General features: G+C 43.9%; 2 protein-coding genes across 2 annotated transcripts in view; both read left to right on the forward strand.

Annotated features, from left to right (window-relative positions):
• Window positions 1-13280, forward strand: part of AGO3 (argonaute RISC catalytic component 3) — a 33875-nt gene extending 20595 nt beyond the window's left edge. The window contains exons 18-19 of the mRNA XM_042015525.1: window positions 728-927; window positions 1947-13280. Of these exons, the coding sequence (XP_041871459.1) occupies window positions 728-927; window positions 1947-2055 (309 nt within the window). The 3' untranslated portion in view covers window positions 2056-13280. The remainder of the gene's footprint in view (window positions 1-727; window positions 928-1946) is intronic.
• A 424-nt stretch (window positions 13281-13704) lies between these two features.
• TEKT2 (tektin 2) overlaps window positions 13705-13786 on the forward strand; it is a 6429-nt gene continuing 6347 nt past the window's right edge. Inside the window, exon 1 of the mRNA XM_042015550.1 lies at window positions 13705-13778. The gene's annotated coding sequence lies outside the window, so the exon portion shown is untranslated. The remainder of the gene's footprint in view (window positions 13779-13786) is intronic.

Consider the following 13786-nt stretch of genomic DNA (forward strand, 5'->3'; position numbering starts at 1 on the left):
AAATTGTTGTCATGTGAGTCTGACCACATTGTCATCAGTTTTGTTTAGGTTGGCTGGGCATGACTTGTCCAGTTTTGAATCATTTCAATGGGTTTTTTGTCAACCTTTACACTGTGTCTGAGCAAGCTGGGTTTTGGCCCCTTGGAAAAAAAATTGTATTGAAGTTGAAGCAGAAATGCTGGGTGTAGCTGCAGCTCATTGTGTTTAATATAACAAAGCATAAAGAACCTCAACTAAACGAATTCTTCAGATGTATTTGTTTTAAAAAGAGAGACTTGTAGCTTGGCTAAAGCACAACTATTTACCCAATTCAGATGCACTGTAAGATTTAACTTGAGTTTCTAGTGTTCATACTTGCAGTTAGGGTGCTCAGGAACTGGAGGGATGTAAAAGCACCAGTTATTTCTCTGGGAAATGTGTCTCTGAGTTTATTTGAAGGTAGGTAAAAGGTGCTGTAATCATGGTTTAGTCATGTTGGGAGCAGATGTTGATCACTGAGGGTTATGTAGAAGTGGGTTTTTTCCTAGCAAGAATACTTAGAGCAATATAATCATGTATGTATTAGGCTTATTCATCTTAAAATACATTTAGGCCTGACATAAAACTGAACTCGTTTGGCTGCTGTTACATAGAAGTTCACACTAGATAGCCTGGCCCTTTCTGAACGTCAAAACCTGACTTGTTGATGGAAACCCAGAGAATTGACCCTCCGTGCCCATCTCTGCAGGGAACCAGCCGTCCCTCCCACTACCACGTCCTGTGGGATGACAACTGCTTCACAGCAGACGAGCTGCAGCTGCTGACGTACCAGCTGTGCCACACGTACGTGCGCTGCACCCGCTCCGTCTCCATCCCCGCGCCCGCCTACTACGCTCACCTGGTGGCATTCAGAGCACGCTACCACCTCGTGGACAAGGAACACGACAGGTAAATCACAGGGTGTGCTCAGGGTTTAGTCTCCACTGCTCTCCTTCACTGTCAGGCCTAAAGCCGTCTGGCTACGGGTGATTCCTGCCGGTCTTGCACTTAGTTTTTGTTACCTCTAGGACTGATGTTAAGATCATCACTCCTGGCAGCTGCTGCTCTACATCAGACCAGAGTGGGTTGGTGGATTCTACTGAATAACACTCAGATTAAAAGAATTCAGTTTACTGAAGTATTTTGTTACAACTTTGACATGGTCTGAAGGAATCAAGCCACGGATTTAATTTTTTTGCTTTGGGATCAGAGTAGTCATGAATGAACCAAATGTTAAGTGCTTCCACTTATCTAACTCTGTACGTCAGAAATATTTTATAACCTTCAAGCCATCAATGTATTTATAACAGGCTTATTTTTAGATGAGCAAGCTGAGCCATAGAAGAGATCTGTCAAAAGCTTCAAGGTTGCTGGGCGAATACAAGAGTTGATATTACTCAGTGTCCAGTTCTGTCACTGGTGCTGTGTTGGTAAAAGGTCTTGAAAGTCAGTCCTATGGCTAGCAGCTGAGGGGGCTCAGACTGGAGAAAAGGAGACTCAGGTGGAACCTTAACCTTCTCAGTCTCTACAACTCCCTGACAGGAGGGGGCAGCCAGGGGAGGTTGGGCTCTGCTTCCAGGGAACAAGGGGCAGGTTAAGGGGGAACGGCCTCAAGCTGTGCCGGGGGAGGGTCGGGTTGGACATCAGGAGGAATTTCTCCATGGAAAGGGTGGTCAAGCCTTGGAAGGGGCTGCCCAGGGAGGTGGTGGAGTCCCCATACTTGCAGGTGTTCAGGGAATAACTGGACATGGCACTCAGTGCTCTGGGTTGGGAGATGAGGTTGGGATCGGTCACAGGTTGGACTCAATCTTAGAGGTCATTTCCAACCTCAGTGATTCTGTGATTCTGCCGAAGAGATGCGAAAGCAGCTTTTTGATCCGAATTAATACAATTTACAGCCCTGCCTGTCTCTCCCTCGTTCCCTGCAGTGCTGAAGGGAGCCACGTGTCAGGACAGAGCAACGGGCGAGACCCGCAGGCCCTGGCGAAGGCTGTACAGATTCACCAAGACACCTTACGCACGATGTACTTCGCTTAAGTCAATGACCCGGGAGACACTCACGGAGAGGAGAACTGAGAACTTAAGCCACATACAATGTATGTTTCCAGGGGGTTGGTTTAGGGGCTGTGCCTCCCATCGTGCTGGAGCTGACGCTGTGCAGGGGCGAGAGGCTCACCCTTAAATTGACACGAGGAAGATTGTTTACTTCATCCAGGAACACAGCACTATTATGCAATATGAAACCAGCCAACTGCTTTTTTGGGGTGGGCTCCCGTGGGAAGCACCGCCATCATTTTTTTTTAATTATTATTTCTCGTAGTTTAACCCTCTTCTGCCTTTACCTCAAGTTGCTCGGCAGCACAACTATTGTTGCAAAAAAAAAAAAAAAATAGTAATAATAAACTAAAATCTGTTGTGTAATTTAAAACAAAAAACAAACCACCTTTTAGGAACAATCACAGTGATTGTTTGGAGGAGGGAAGTGTGCAAAAAAGAAAATAATTAAGTTTTTAACCCCCGTGCATTGAGGAATCTTTCTCTCAGTATTGCCATCGAGCATTCGAATGTGAACATATCCAAGTGCATTGGAATGTACAGCACTAGCTAGGAAACAGTGAGGGGGGGAAGATGTTTTGCACACTAATCCAATAATTTGAACCTAATTTAGCCAACGGCTGCCTTTGTGTCTTTTCTCACAGCTTTGGAGTTCTCAGCTCCAAGAGTTCCCTTTCAAAAGCAATCCAAGAAGCTCGTGGTTCATGTGCAGGCAGTAGTGACCCAACTCTTCTTGCTCCCTGGGGGAATTTACTAAAGCTGCTGTTTTACCTAGTCCAAAAGTTTCAATTTTTTCCTATCTGGCATGTCAAATCTGTTGAAGCTTCACGTGAGATCCGATGTCCCAGGTTTTCTGGGATGACATACAGTAACCACCAGAACTGAAACTTTAGAGCTAAGGTCTTTTTGGAAAAAAAAGAAACCTGCTACTTTACTTGCTGCCTCTCACACCTTAATGTGATTCATATGTATGTGTGTTTGAAGTTTAGCTTCCTTTTGTTTCTTTTGTATTTATTAGAGTAATAATAATGCTTTAATTTAATTATTACAGAACATATGGTCAACATCAACTTTTATTTTTTAGAAATGTAATCATGTTTATTTTTTAAAAAAACTGACAACTTGTTTTGCTATCTTTTAGTGCAATAAGCATTCTAAAGAAAAACTGTGTCCATTGAGCTGTACTGAAGCAGTGTCTGTACCACAGACCGTGGGAGAATGGACACCTCCAGGATTTTAAAAGGACAAAGTAAAAGCCTTAATTTTGAAAGGAAAGTTTTATAGTCAGAAGGAATCTTGAATTTTCCTTTTTTAAATCAAAAAAAAATATACAAAAATGCTTCTAGACTTCTGCAAGCTTTACTTGTCACTGCAGTCTTTTGATTTAACAAAGGAATTGGCCTTATTTTTGGCTTTGAAATGTGGAGCATATTTGAATTAAATGGAAAGGGTTTTGTATTAAGATCTCAGTTTTTACATGCTTAGTTAAACCTATTTGACATCAGTAAAATGTCTGGAATTAATAAAAGTTTTTAGGCTTTTTTCCTCTTTGATAGTGACTTTCCTTTTAAAATTAAGTTATTGGTAACTTCATTTCGCTTTGCAAATAAAGAGGGCTGGGATAGTTCTAACATGTTAAATCACTGAAATGTGAAACAAACCAATGGGACTCTTTCATTCCACTTAAAACCAATGTTTAAGATGTCAGAGACGAGCGTTTATTCAACAAGGGGACTGGGGAGTTTTGCACTTTGTAAACTCGTGAACTGCATTTTTGACTGTTTTTATTTGCACTGGTTCATAGTATATTTACTGCAGCTGTTTGTATGGGCATTGCTGTGATCCCAGCCCTCCCGACCTCCACCTGCTCTCACATGAAAACCTGGTTGGTCTAAGTAGCTTCTCTCCTCGTTCTCACCAAATCCGCTGTTTGCCAATATACTGTATTTTGAGCCTAAAATCTGAGCCCATTTTGCTTCACCAGGCATGAACCCTCTTTTTTCTGCCAGGAAACCAAGTACTGTATTTTGTGCGTTTGTATATTGTATGGAAATGTCCGTAGTGCTGTTGGCAACACTGTCTGCAAGAGCTTTACTAACAGCTGGTGTAGATACCTATCTTATCTCTCAAAATCAAGGACAATAATGTAAAGAGACTAACTTGGCAAAGCTAAAATTGCACTGGAAACAGTGGTGGAGATGGGCGTGGCTGGGGGTGCTCGGAGGGGGTGTGGGGGTGGCTGGGGGGCTCTGCAGTCCCCGAGGTGTTGGGGACCCCCAGAGCCAGGGGGTCCCAACTCGGAGTGCTCTGTCCCTGTGAGTGCCTTTGGACACACCTGGTGCAGGGAGAGGGGTGCAACCGAGTCCTTTGAGCGAGGTGGTTTCTCAGTGAGTCTCTCAGATGTTTTTCCCAGTCTGTGACCTGACACTTTTCTCCTAAAGCTCTCTCAGTAGCAGTGCCGTTTGTAAAATGTTCAGCTTAAGCTTTATACAGAAATTTCTTTTGAAACAGAGAACTTTTTTAAAAAAAATAACTATTTTACAAAGAGTTCTTGTGGACTTCTGGCATTTAGCTGAAAATTCCTTTTTACAAAGCCTTCTAACTCTCCTTTCAAAGCCGCTTCTCATCCTGCCCACGCTCGGTGACTCGGATTTGAGAAGCTTTTTTGCTCGCTACTTTCACCAAAAACTAAAGAAACTTCATTGGCAAAGTGACTTCAGTTGTCAAGGTAACATTGTACCTGGTTTTCATGTGAAGAGTATTTGGAAGTTTTAATCTCTCTTCTTGGTTTTGCAAATATCTACGTCAAGTGCCGATACTTCTTTGTATTACGATATCAAGTTACTGACGTTGTGAGGGCCACACATTTATGATGCTGTAGCTGCTATATTTATTTAAATGGAGATGGACAATTACTGCACTAAGGAATGAGGAGAAAAGCAAGGAATCAAGGTTAGTTAGATATCTTGGTTTTTTTTCAAAAGAGAATTAATGGTGTGAAATATCAAGTGTAACAAAGGGTGCTGTCATTTTAACTGAGATTAAATAGCCAGATATTCTTCTTTTGTTTAAAAACATATATATTTTGATGTTTGCAGTTTGGGGGTGGGGGGTCGGGATAAATGGTACCTCATCTGTGGTGGCAGTTTCCAGTATATTTTCAGAGTATATGGATTTCTTTTATTTTTGTACCTGCTCTCCTTGAAAAAGAAAAAAAAAAATCTCAAATTTTATGTGCTGTTTGAGGAAATCTTGGGTGGCACAGCAGATCCCCCTCTCTGGCTGGGAGCTGGCTGTGGATAGTCCAAAGAGGGATGTGGGCACAGGCTGATGGCTCTCCTTGCTTTGCAGACACTGGCCTCGGGTTTCTGCCTGTGGAGAAAAGCAGTTCCTGTCTCCTCAGACACTGCACCGAGACTTCACTTGTACTGAACAAGTGCCACTAAGTGCTCCCGTGGTGGGTGCAGGGCCAGGAGCAGCCCCAGGGTATCTCTGGCTGTGGGGACAGACCCCAGGGCTGCTGGCCGAGCCCCTTCTCACCCAGCCAGCCCTGCCCAAACCTCCCACCTGGCCACTGCTAGATCCAGAGCTGGAGAGAATCGTAGAATGTTTGTGGTTGAGGCATTAAACTCGCGACATTTGCCAACAGGAGAAGTGACTCCACTGTAAGTCGCCTTTTTCCCTTTCTAGGGACTTGAGCCGTGGCCGTTTGACTCAGGATCGCTGTGTCACTGTTCAATGTGTCATCTGGTTACACGTGTCCAAAAGTTATTTTTATAGGATTCATTCTGGTATTCTTTTGGAAGTTTGGCCACAGAAATGTTTTTCAGGAGTAAAATGGGTTTCTGGAAGTTGTCAGTCAAATTATTTCAAGATGCTCTTGGTCCTAAATGATTTTCACTTCTTCATGTACAAATACTTGTCCTATAAAATGCTCAACATGAGATACCATATAGTCTGCTGTAAAAATTCCAGCTACAAATACTGGTTTTCTACTAGTCTTAAAGTTCACTCTGGTGAAATTCCAAGCTCAAGCTTGAGGCTTTTTTTTTTTTTTTCCCTTTTCTTACATTTTCTTCATATCTTGTCCACTTTTGATATTTTCCCTGTTTTGTGAACTGAGGGTTTAGAACCTTACTCAAAGCACTTTTATAACCAAGGAATCAAAAGCTCAGATTATGTATGTTGGACCTGTAAATTCAGTTTTCAAAGGTGGTTGTTTCTAAGTGGCCATCGTGGTCTCTAGTCAGGCTGGGCAGATGCTCTGTCCCTTTCAGTGCTGTGGAGTTTCGTGGCTGCTAGTGGCAGGTTGATTGGATCTAGTGAAAAATTCCGTAGGGGTGTCAAAGGGAAAGATTTCTGTCAGTCTTTTCTACCCAAAGATGGTACTTTAGGTTGATGCTGCATGTTCAGAATATCATTTTTGGTTTGACACATGTTGAAATCAGACTTAACGTAGCCAATTCACTCCTTGTTTTTGTAAAGTATTGTGGTTAGAGCTTGAGCTCGTTGATGCTTTCTGCTGGTAGAAGATTTTGTACTTTCTGTAGTTGAGGTATGAGCAAGATGGATACAGGATCCTACATTTTACCTCCCAAGCAGAATCTTAAAAATCCTGATCTCTGTGACACTAAAACCCGAATTGTTGTCCCTTGAGTAGGCAAAGGTGCATATGGAGGGGAAGGAATTGTAAGGGAGAGGCGTGCGAGGGAAAATATCAAAGCATTGGTTTGGCAGGAATGAGGGTGTTGGGGAGACTCCATCCACTTTCCATCCTATGTGCCCTGGCCTTTCACGTCCTGTCTGAGGTACCCCCTCACCTGACATGGGTTGTTACCGTAGGGTCCTTTCCAAACAAAGCAGTTCCACTGTTTAAAACTTGGAGTGACTTTTATTTTTTTTTAAGCAAGACAGTCCTCAGAAAGTGCCTTTTTAGAAGATGGTGCTGTAGATTTTTATTTTCCAGTTGTACGTGGCTGCAAATTTAAGATAAATTATTGAAAATGCCAAGTGTTTGATGGTATCTTTTAGGTACTTTCAAGCATCAGCTTCTCTGAGTCAGGACCAAGAATAACCAGGAAGGTGTTTTCCTTTGGAGGGAGAGGCATTGAGGAGCGATCACCAAATTCAGCTGGTAGGCTGGGGTTGGGTTTGGTTAATGTGATTTACCTCTTCATATTGAGGGGGCTGGGGGTTTGGGGTGTGGGAGAAGCCGTGGGGACACGATTGGTGCCGAAAGGAATCCGTAGCTACCAAAGGATGTCTTCTTTTAGGGGAAGCACATTCCCAGAGATGGAGACAAACTGAAAGGTGTCTTAGGAGGGTGTCTTAAGGATGGCCTGGGAGATGGTTGGTCCTCACATGGCTTGTGTGTGTTCAGTATGGATCAGTGGGTCTTCTGATTCCCAGCTGGGAGCTGGATGCCCTGGATGGGAGCAGCTCGGTGGGTAGGCGATGCCACGGAGGGGGTGGGTCCATGGTGAATTTGGTGAGCGTTCCTGCAGTCAGGAAAAGCTGTAGACTAGACTATTAAACACTGCACCTCAGTAACCTTGTAATGCTGCATAAAGTAATAATAATAGCAAAGTTTTGCTTTGATGACACTGTAATGTGCTTGCACATGCCTGCAAAAAACACTTCCCTTTCCTTTGGTATCGGTCTGAGTAGCAGTTATGGGACTTTTCTTTTATGATGAGCCTTGTCCTTTGTTGTGGTGTTTCTGTATATTTATTGGTGGTCTGTGTGCAGCTCATAGGTCTGTGTGTCTGCTCTGTGTGTTGCTTTTAACACTTATTTTTAGGCAGGAGAAGTTTCTGAATGTTTTGGTTTTCTTCTCCAAAGAAAGTTGGCTTAACCAGTCGTGTTTGAGAGGAGACAATTAACCCGCTCGCCATAGGCAAGTGCTTCATTGGTACCTTGTTTCTCTACAACTAAAATGATTTTGTGCATTTTATTACTGTTTATAGTGTTGGGCATTTAAGATGTGAAATAACTTGATGTCAGGATATTTTTGAATATCAGGAGCTTAACCACAGAACTCACTGAATAACTCCAAGTGGTCTCTTTGCAGGAATATGTTCACGTCCAGACTTTTTCTAGTAGTAAGCAGAGCTTCTGGACATCGTCAATGAAATATGTGGGGTTCAGAGTCCCACCACTGGGCAGTGCCCTTGCTGAGTTGCCCACACCTCGTTGTTGAGGGGATGCTGCAGCTCCCTCAGGCACGAGTTGACTCTCTTTGCTCTATAATTTCTTCTGATTCAAGTTCAAGACATGATTCAATGTCTCTTGTAGCTTGTACCAACTTTCTGGTCTTATTACAGTGCCCAATGCCACTGTGTTGGTATTTAAGCTTGCCATGATGTTCGATTATTTTATATTTCCAATTTCTCAGTGTTACTAGGCTGGGGTTTAGAAAGCATTTTTCAGTCTGAATTCTGAGCCAAAACTGTGTCTCCTGACCCTTTTAGTAGTAGCTGTTTCTATCTTTTAGACTAAAAAGGGCCAAAAATCTTGCACCATCAGCTTGCTTGCAGCAATACTCTCTATCTCCTCCCTTGCCTGTCAACCACCTGCTTTGTCTCGCTCCACATTTAGTTCATACTGAACCTGTTGAGATTTAGAAGGAAGTTGCTGCCTCTTCTTTCTATCAAAGGGAATGAACCTGCACCTGATGAAGCAGTTTTCTGTTGGACACAAATCTCTTGCCTTGCTGTCCATGAGCTGCCACATGCGAGGTTTAATTCCCGTAGAAATGTTTCTGTTGCAGTCATTGGAGGGTGCACGATGGTTTAAGGTATCCAAATTAAATAAGAGCTAACAAACCATTAAAAATAGACATTATTAAAATACTTTAAATTGGAAAAAAACCCAGCAAACTAAAACACCTCAAGGAGCAGCTGCAGATGGACAGGGAGGACCTCCTCAAGGAGATGGAGAACTTGTGGGACATCAAGATTCTGTGGCTTTTGGAGCAGCTCTGCAAGGGAAAGAATAAAGGTGTGGGAAGAAGCAGCAAGGGCAGACTCAAAGTAACAGAGCCCAGTAGGAGTTATTCAAACTCCTTTAAAAACTATCAGGTGGGAAAATCAAAACAGAATATTGAAGCTAATGAAGAAGCAGCAGAGCCTCCTTTGCCTCCTGTAGCAAATAAAAAAGCAAAACTTGACAGCTGGTGTTTTTCTTCAGTACCTTTCAGTACTTGAAGAGGCCTGTAAGAATGATGGGGGTGAACTTTTAGGGAGGGCCTGTTGCCACAGGATGAGGGGTGATGGTTTTAAACGGAGGGAGGTCGGTTTAAATTAGATTTAAGAAGTCTTTTACAATGTGTGTGATGAAACACTGGCACAGGTTGCCCACAGAAGCTCTCACTGCCCCATCCCTGGAAACATCCAAGGTGTCAGGTTGGACGGGGCTTGGAGCAACCTGGTTTAGAGGTCCCAGGTCACAGCAGCGGAGTTGGACTGGATGAGCTTTAAGAGGTTCCTTCCCAGACCCAGACTGTTCTGTCATCCTGTGATTGCTAATTCAAAAACTAACACATGAGGGAAAAAGCATGTTCCTGTATATTTTTAGGGGTGCCTGTTCTCCTTCTCCAGGACCGTGCTGCGAGCAGGTGGCAGTGCCTGTGACAGCTGCCCCCTGAAATCAAACTGGTTTTATCCAAACCTTGGAATCCCTTACTTGGGTCAAACAGATGCAGCTTCCAGTGGATCCACTGGTTCAGATAGCACCGACCCAAGCAGTTTTGTGAGCAATATGTGATCCTTCTATACAACACAGAAGCCCTGAGAGGTTCCTGGTTGTCCTGAGGTGTGCCTGGCTCCCAGGAACAGAAGCAGGCAGGTGTAGAGGTCATTTTGCTGTAACACTGCAGTTGCTCTGCTCTTACTCAGCTCTTACCTACCTCCCCATTCCCTGACCAGGGTTTCTCTCCCTCCACTGCCTGTATGGAATTAGCCATGTTGAGGATGCTGTGGCTGTGTGGAGCACAGATCAGCTCTGGATGTGAGGGTGGGGGTGGGATGGTGACAAAAGCCTGTATAAACAAAGGACTGGGTAGGAGGTGGGTGGGTGTCAGATGAGCTGTGATCAGCTCAAGCCTTTCAGGGACATTGATGGGCACATCAGACATGAGCTTGGGTGTCCTGAACTGTTTGTGTTGGACTTGAACTCACTGAGAGCAAGTATGTGCCTTTTTCTGACCAGGAACAGAGCTGGAAAAACCTGTATTTGCATTGGTAGGATGGTTAGTATTTTTCTTGGAACTGTTTTTAAAGCTCGAAGTCCTTGTTCAGAGTAGAGTTGGTTTTGTGTTGAATTGCTTCATCAAAGTGAGCCCTGAATTATTTGTGAATTAGAACTACCCAGAGAGGAGAAGCTTTTATAATAAGTGGTTTCTGGAGAGTAATGTCATCAAATAAACCTACTTTCTGGTAGACTTGCAATTTTTTAAAATAAAATTTAACCTTGATATGTTTATCTAATGAGAATCATTAATTCTGCCTTTATTTGAATGTTGCCTGTCCAGTGATGTCCTCTCTCTTTACTGTGCTCCTGCAGCTTTCCATACACTCCATTGCCTCTCCCCTCTCCACCCATTTGGAGGTTGCAGGGACATGGGGAATGTTGCCCAGTGAATGTCAGGGAGCAGCGCAAAGCTCTGGCTCAGTGGGAACGTGGAGGTGAGGATCAAATGTCACAGATAAGTTCAAAAAGCAGTTTGCCAGTAGCAAGGGGTGGCGATGTCTGAGAACAGAATCGTGTGGTCACTTGGGTGTGGAAAGAGGAACAATCCCCCATCCTCTGACACCAGGTCCCTGTTGTAGACACTGCACTGTGCAGAAGTAGGCACCTGTGTGCTTAGATGCCAGTTTGGGCTTTAAGCTGCTAAAAAAAGTGGATTTTCAGACCAAAATTGAAGAGCTTTTCCAACAGGTTCTATTTGAAGCTGTTTTGAGATACTGGTGAGTTGTCCAGCCAGGAGCTCTGGAACCAGCTGGCTCTGAAGCAGGTTCCCTTTCTGACCTGGGGGAAGCGATTCTGCCTCATTTTTCATCTAGAAGATGTTTGTGAGGATTCACATTACCTTACGAGAGTGAGTTACTGGGTGATCTGAGGGTGAACCATGTTGTGACAGTGGTAGCCTCGTGATACAAACCCGTGCAATTTGCACGTTTGCATCTTCAGTGAATCCAGTTGTTTGGAGCCCATCCCTGCTGGGAGCCGGAGCTCTTCCCTCCCATCCCATTGCAGCTCTTGGGGTCAGTCCCATGTTTGCCATCTTGCTTTCTTTAAACTAATCCATTTGTTGTAAAACAGACGCTCAGAGGGCAAGTTTATTTAAATGAAAGGGGTTTTTTTCATTGCTGAGAATTACACAGGTCTTTCAAACACATTTGGCAGTTGGGAAATTAATGCTGTAACACTATCTAGCAACACAAAAATATGGCTGTATGTTGAGTTTAGGGCCATGCTTGCCCATAAATCATAGATCCACAACCTATTTCAGTACAGGTGTGCAAAAGTTAGCTTTTGAAATAGTTACTAGTAAACTTTCATTTTGCTTACACTTGCAAATCTCTTAAATATCTTCAAAACCAGTTTCTTTGATAGAAAATACATGTCTTGGTAGGTAGTGTCCACTCAGATGTAGTAGTGAAGTGATGCCCCCTGGAGCAATGCTGAACTTAAAGAATTTTTGGATGTTTTGGATCCTGATGGTGTGCCAGCAGAGTGAAAACTTGAGTATTGCTCCTGAAGTAGTGAGGATAATTGAACACCAACAAAACTTGGTGAGAGGAAGAATGCCAGAGATGGAGTTTGGCTTCTGGCAACTTTGCAGCGCAGAATGGCTTCTTCTGGGTACTCGCTTTTGTGCATCACTTCTCTCCTGTGGCTGTAGTATTTACTTTTTTTTGAACTTGATTTCTGTTTTTCAGTGAAATCTTCTCATTTTTGCAGTTTTCAGTGTTCAATCTCACCTTGAGACAACTACATGTTGTTTTCCTGTAGAAAAACCTGCTTCTAGCTCGTTGTGTTTGGTGTCTGTTTGGAGGCAGGTGTGAAAATCAAGCTGCAGCACAGCAGTGGGGCTGGCAGAGCAAGTTTTGGGTTGGAAATGTTGTTTTTACAGACACTGGTGTACAGATCAGGGTTCCAGGGGAGTGATGACACTTTGGGCTCATAGGGTACAGACCCTTCTGCCTGTTGTTCTTGTCTCCTCCCTTGGTATAAGCAGTTCAGCTCTCCAGGTAGCCTCATGGTGGATAAATAGCACTTGGTGTAGGGAAAAACAGCTGTTCACCTGGCTGGAGGTGTGTGATTGTGGACGAGGACATTGTCTGTCAGCAGGTGTTACTTCAGAGCTTTCACATTAATTGGTAGCGTTTGGTTATGAGCCAATATTAAAGGATTTTTGGAAGAAGGTGGCTCAGGTGGCATTGTGTGTGCCATAAACATCACTGGCCAGTGAGCTGTGTTAATTTTGGAGACTGCTGCAAGCAATGTCACGCAGAGAAATTTTGCATATTTAAGTTGTTTAAAAAAAAAAAAAAAAAATGCTGTTTGGGATTCGTTTTCTGAATAAAATTCTTATAAACCAGTCCAGTGGATTGATCCCCTCCCATGTGTCTGCTCTTTCTCATATGCTGGCAACTGCTCCCCTGTTTTGGTCTCCCATTGCTTCGGCAGGAGCGTGAATGTGTTCCCACCGTGAAGGTCCTGGGGGCTTTCGAAGCAAAAGGGAAATGTTTCAAGAATAAAGTAGAGCTGTGACTTGAGACGTTGCACAAATAGATTGTAGATGGATGGCAAACAAACTGGTAAAAGCCTTTATTTTTACTTAACCATCTTGACCATGTGTGCCTCTTTGTACCGTGGGCTGCAGCCGTGCGGGGTGGGAGGGAACGTGTCGGTGTTTGAGATGTACTTGCTAAGCAGAAGCCGTGTCCTCTGCCCCTTCTCCCTTTCCGGACAAATTGTTCTTGCCAAAATTTTCTACCTGTTGCAAGAGTTGCTTTCCTTCCAGCACAGTAAAATGTCGACTTCTTTCACTGTTCCTTCCCTCTCGTAGGCATCTGTAACCTCTGTACGACTGTGTATAGGACACAGCAGTCATCGATCTCTGCTGGCTATAGATACCATCAACTTGGGTGTATTGTAAACGAACTGTATTCATTTGAAAAATAAATTTTTTTTGAAATGCACATGTGTGATACTTTATTTGTACTTGCATCATTTTGATTTATTCCCAAAGCAAGGAGCAGATGGAGGTGTTGGTCTGGGTCCTGGGATGCGAAGGGAGGCACCAGGCACATCCAAGGAGCGAAAACCATTTACTTTCGATCTTCTTTAAAATTTTATTTTAATGCCATTTAAATAATTTAAAAAAAAAAAAAAAAAAAAAGGCAAGAGCTTGCTGCAGTGCCCACAGCCGTCCTGGGGCAGGATGGCTGCTGTGGAAATGGGAAAGGGCGCTGGAAGTGGACACCCCCGGCTCCCTCCTGCTTTCTGGGTCATTGTGTGGGATTTTTTTAAACAATATTATTTGTCCCTGATTTGGGCGCTGCTTTGCTGCTGTTTGCGGTGTCCCTGACACCGATACCCGCCCAAGAGCCGCCGCCGCACCCGCCGGGGCCGCCCGGCAACGGCCCCGCGTGAGAGCGGGGAACGGTGAGGGGAGAGGGGGGAACCGGCCGGGAACGGTGAGGGG

This window comes from Corvus kubaryi, unplaced genomic scaffold, assembly GCF_017639235.1.
Source record: "Corvus kubaryi isolate FWS band 111438036 unplaced genomic scaffold, C.kubaryi_AGA036_p1.0 split3-37304, whole genome shotgun sequence".
In the NCBI taxonomy this organism is placed as follows: Eukaryota; Metazoa; Chordata; class Aves; order Passeriformes; family Corvidae; genus Corvus; species Corvus kubaryi.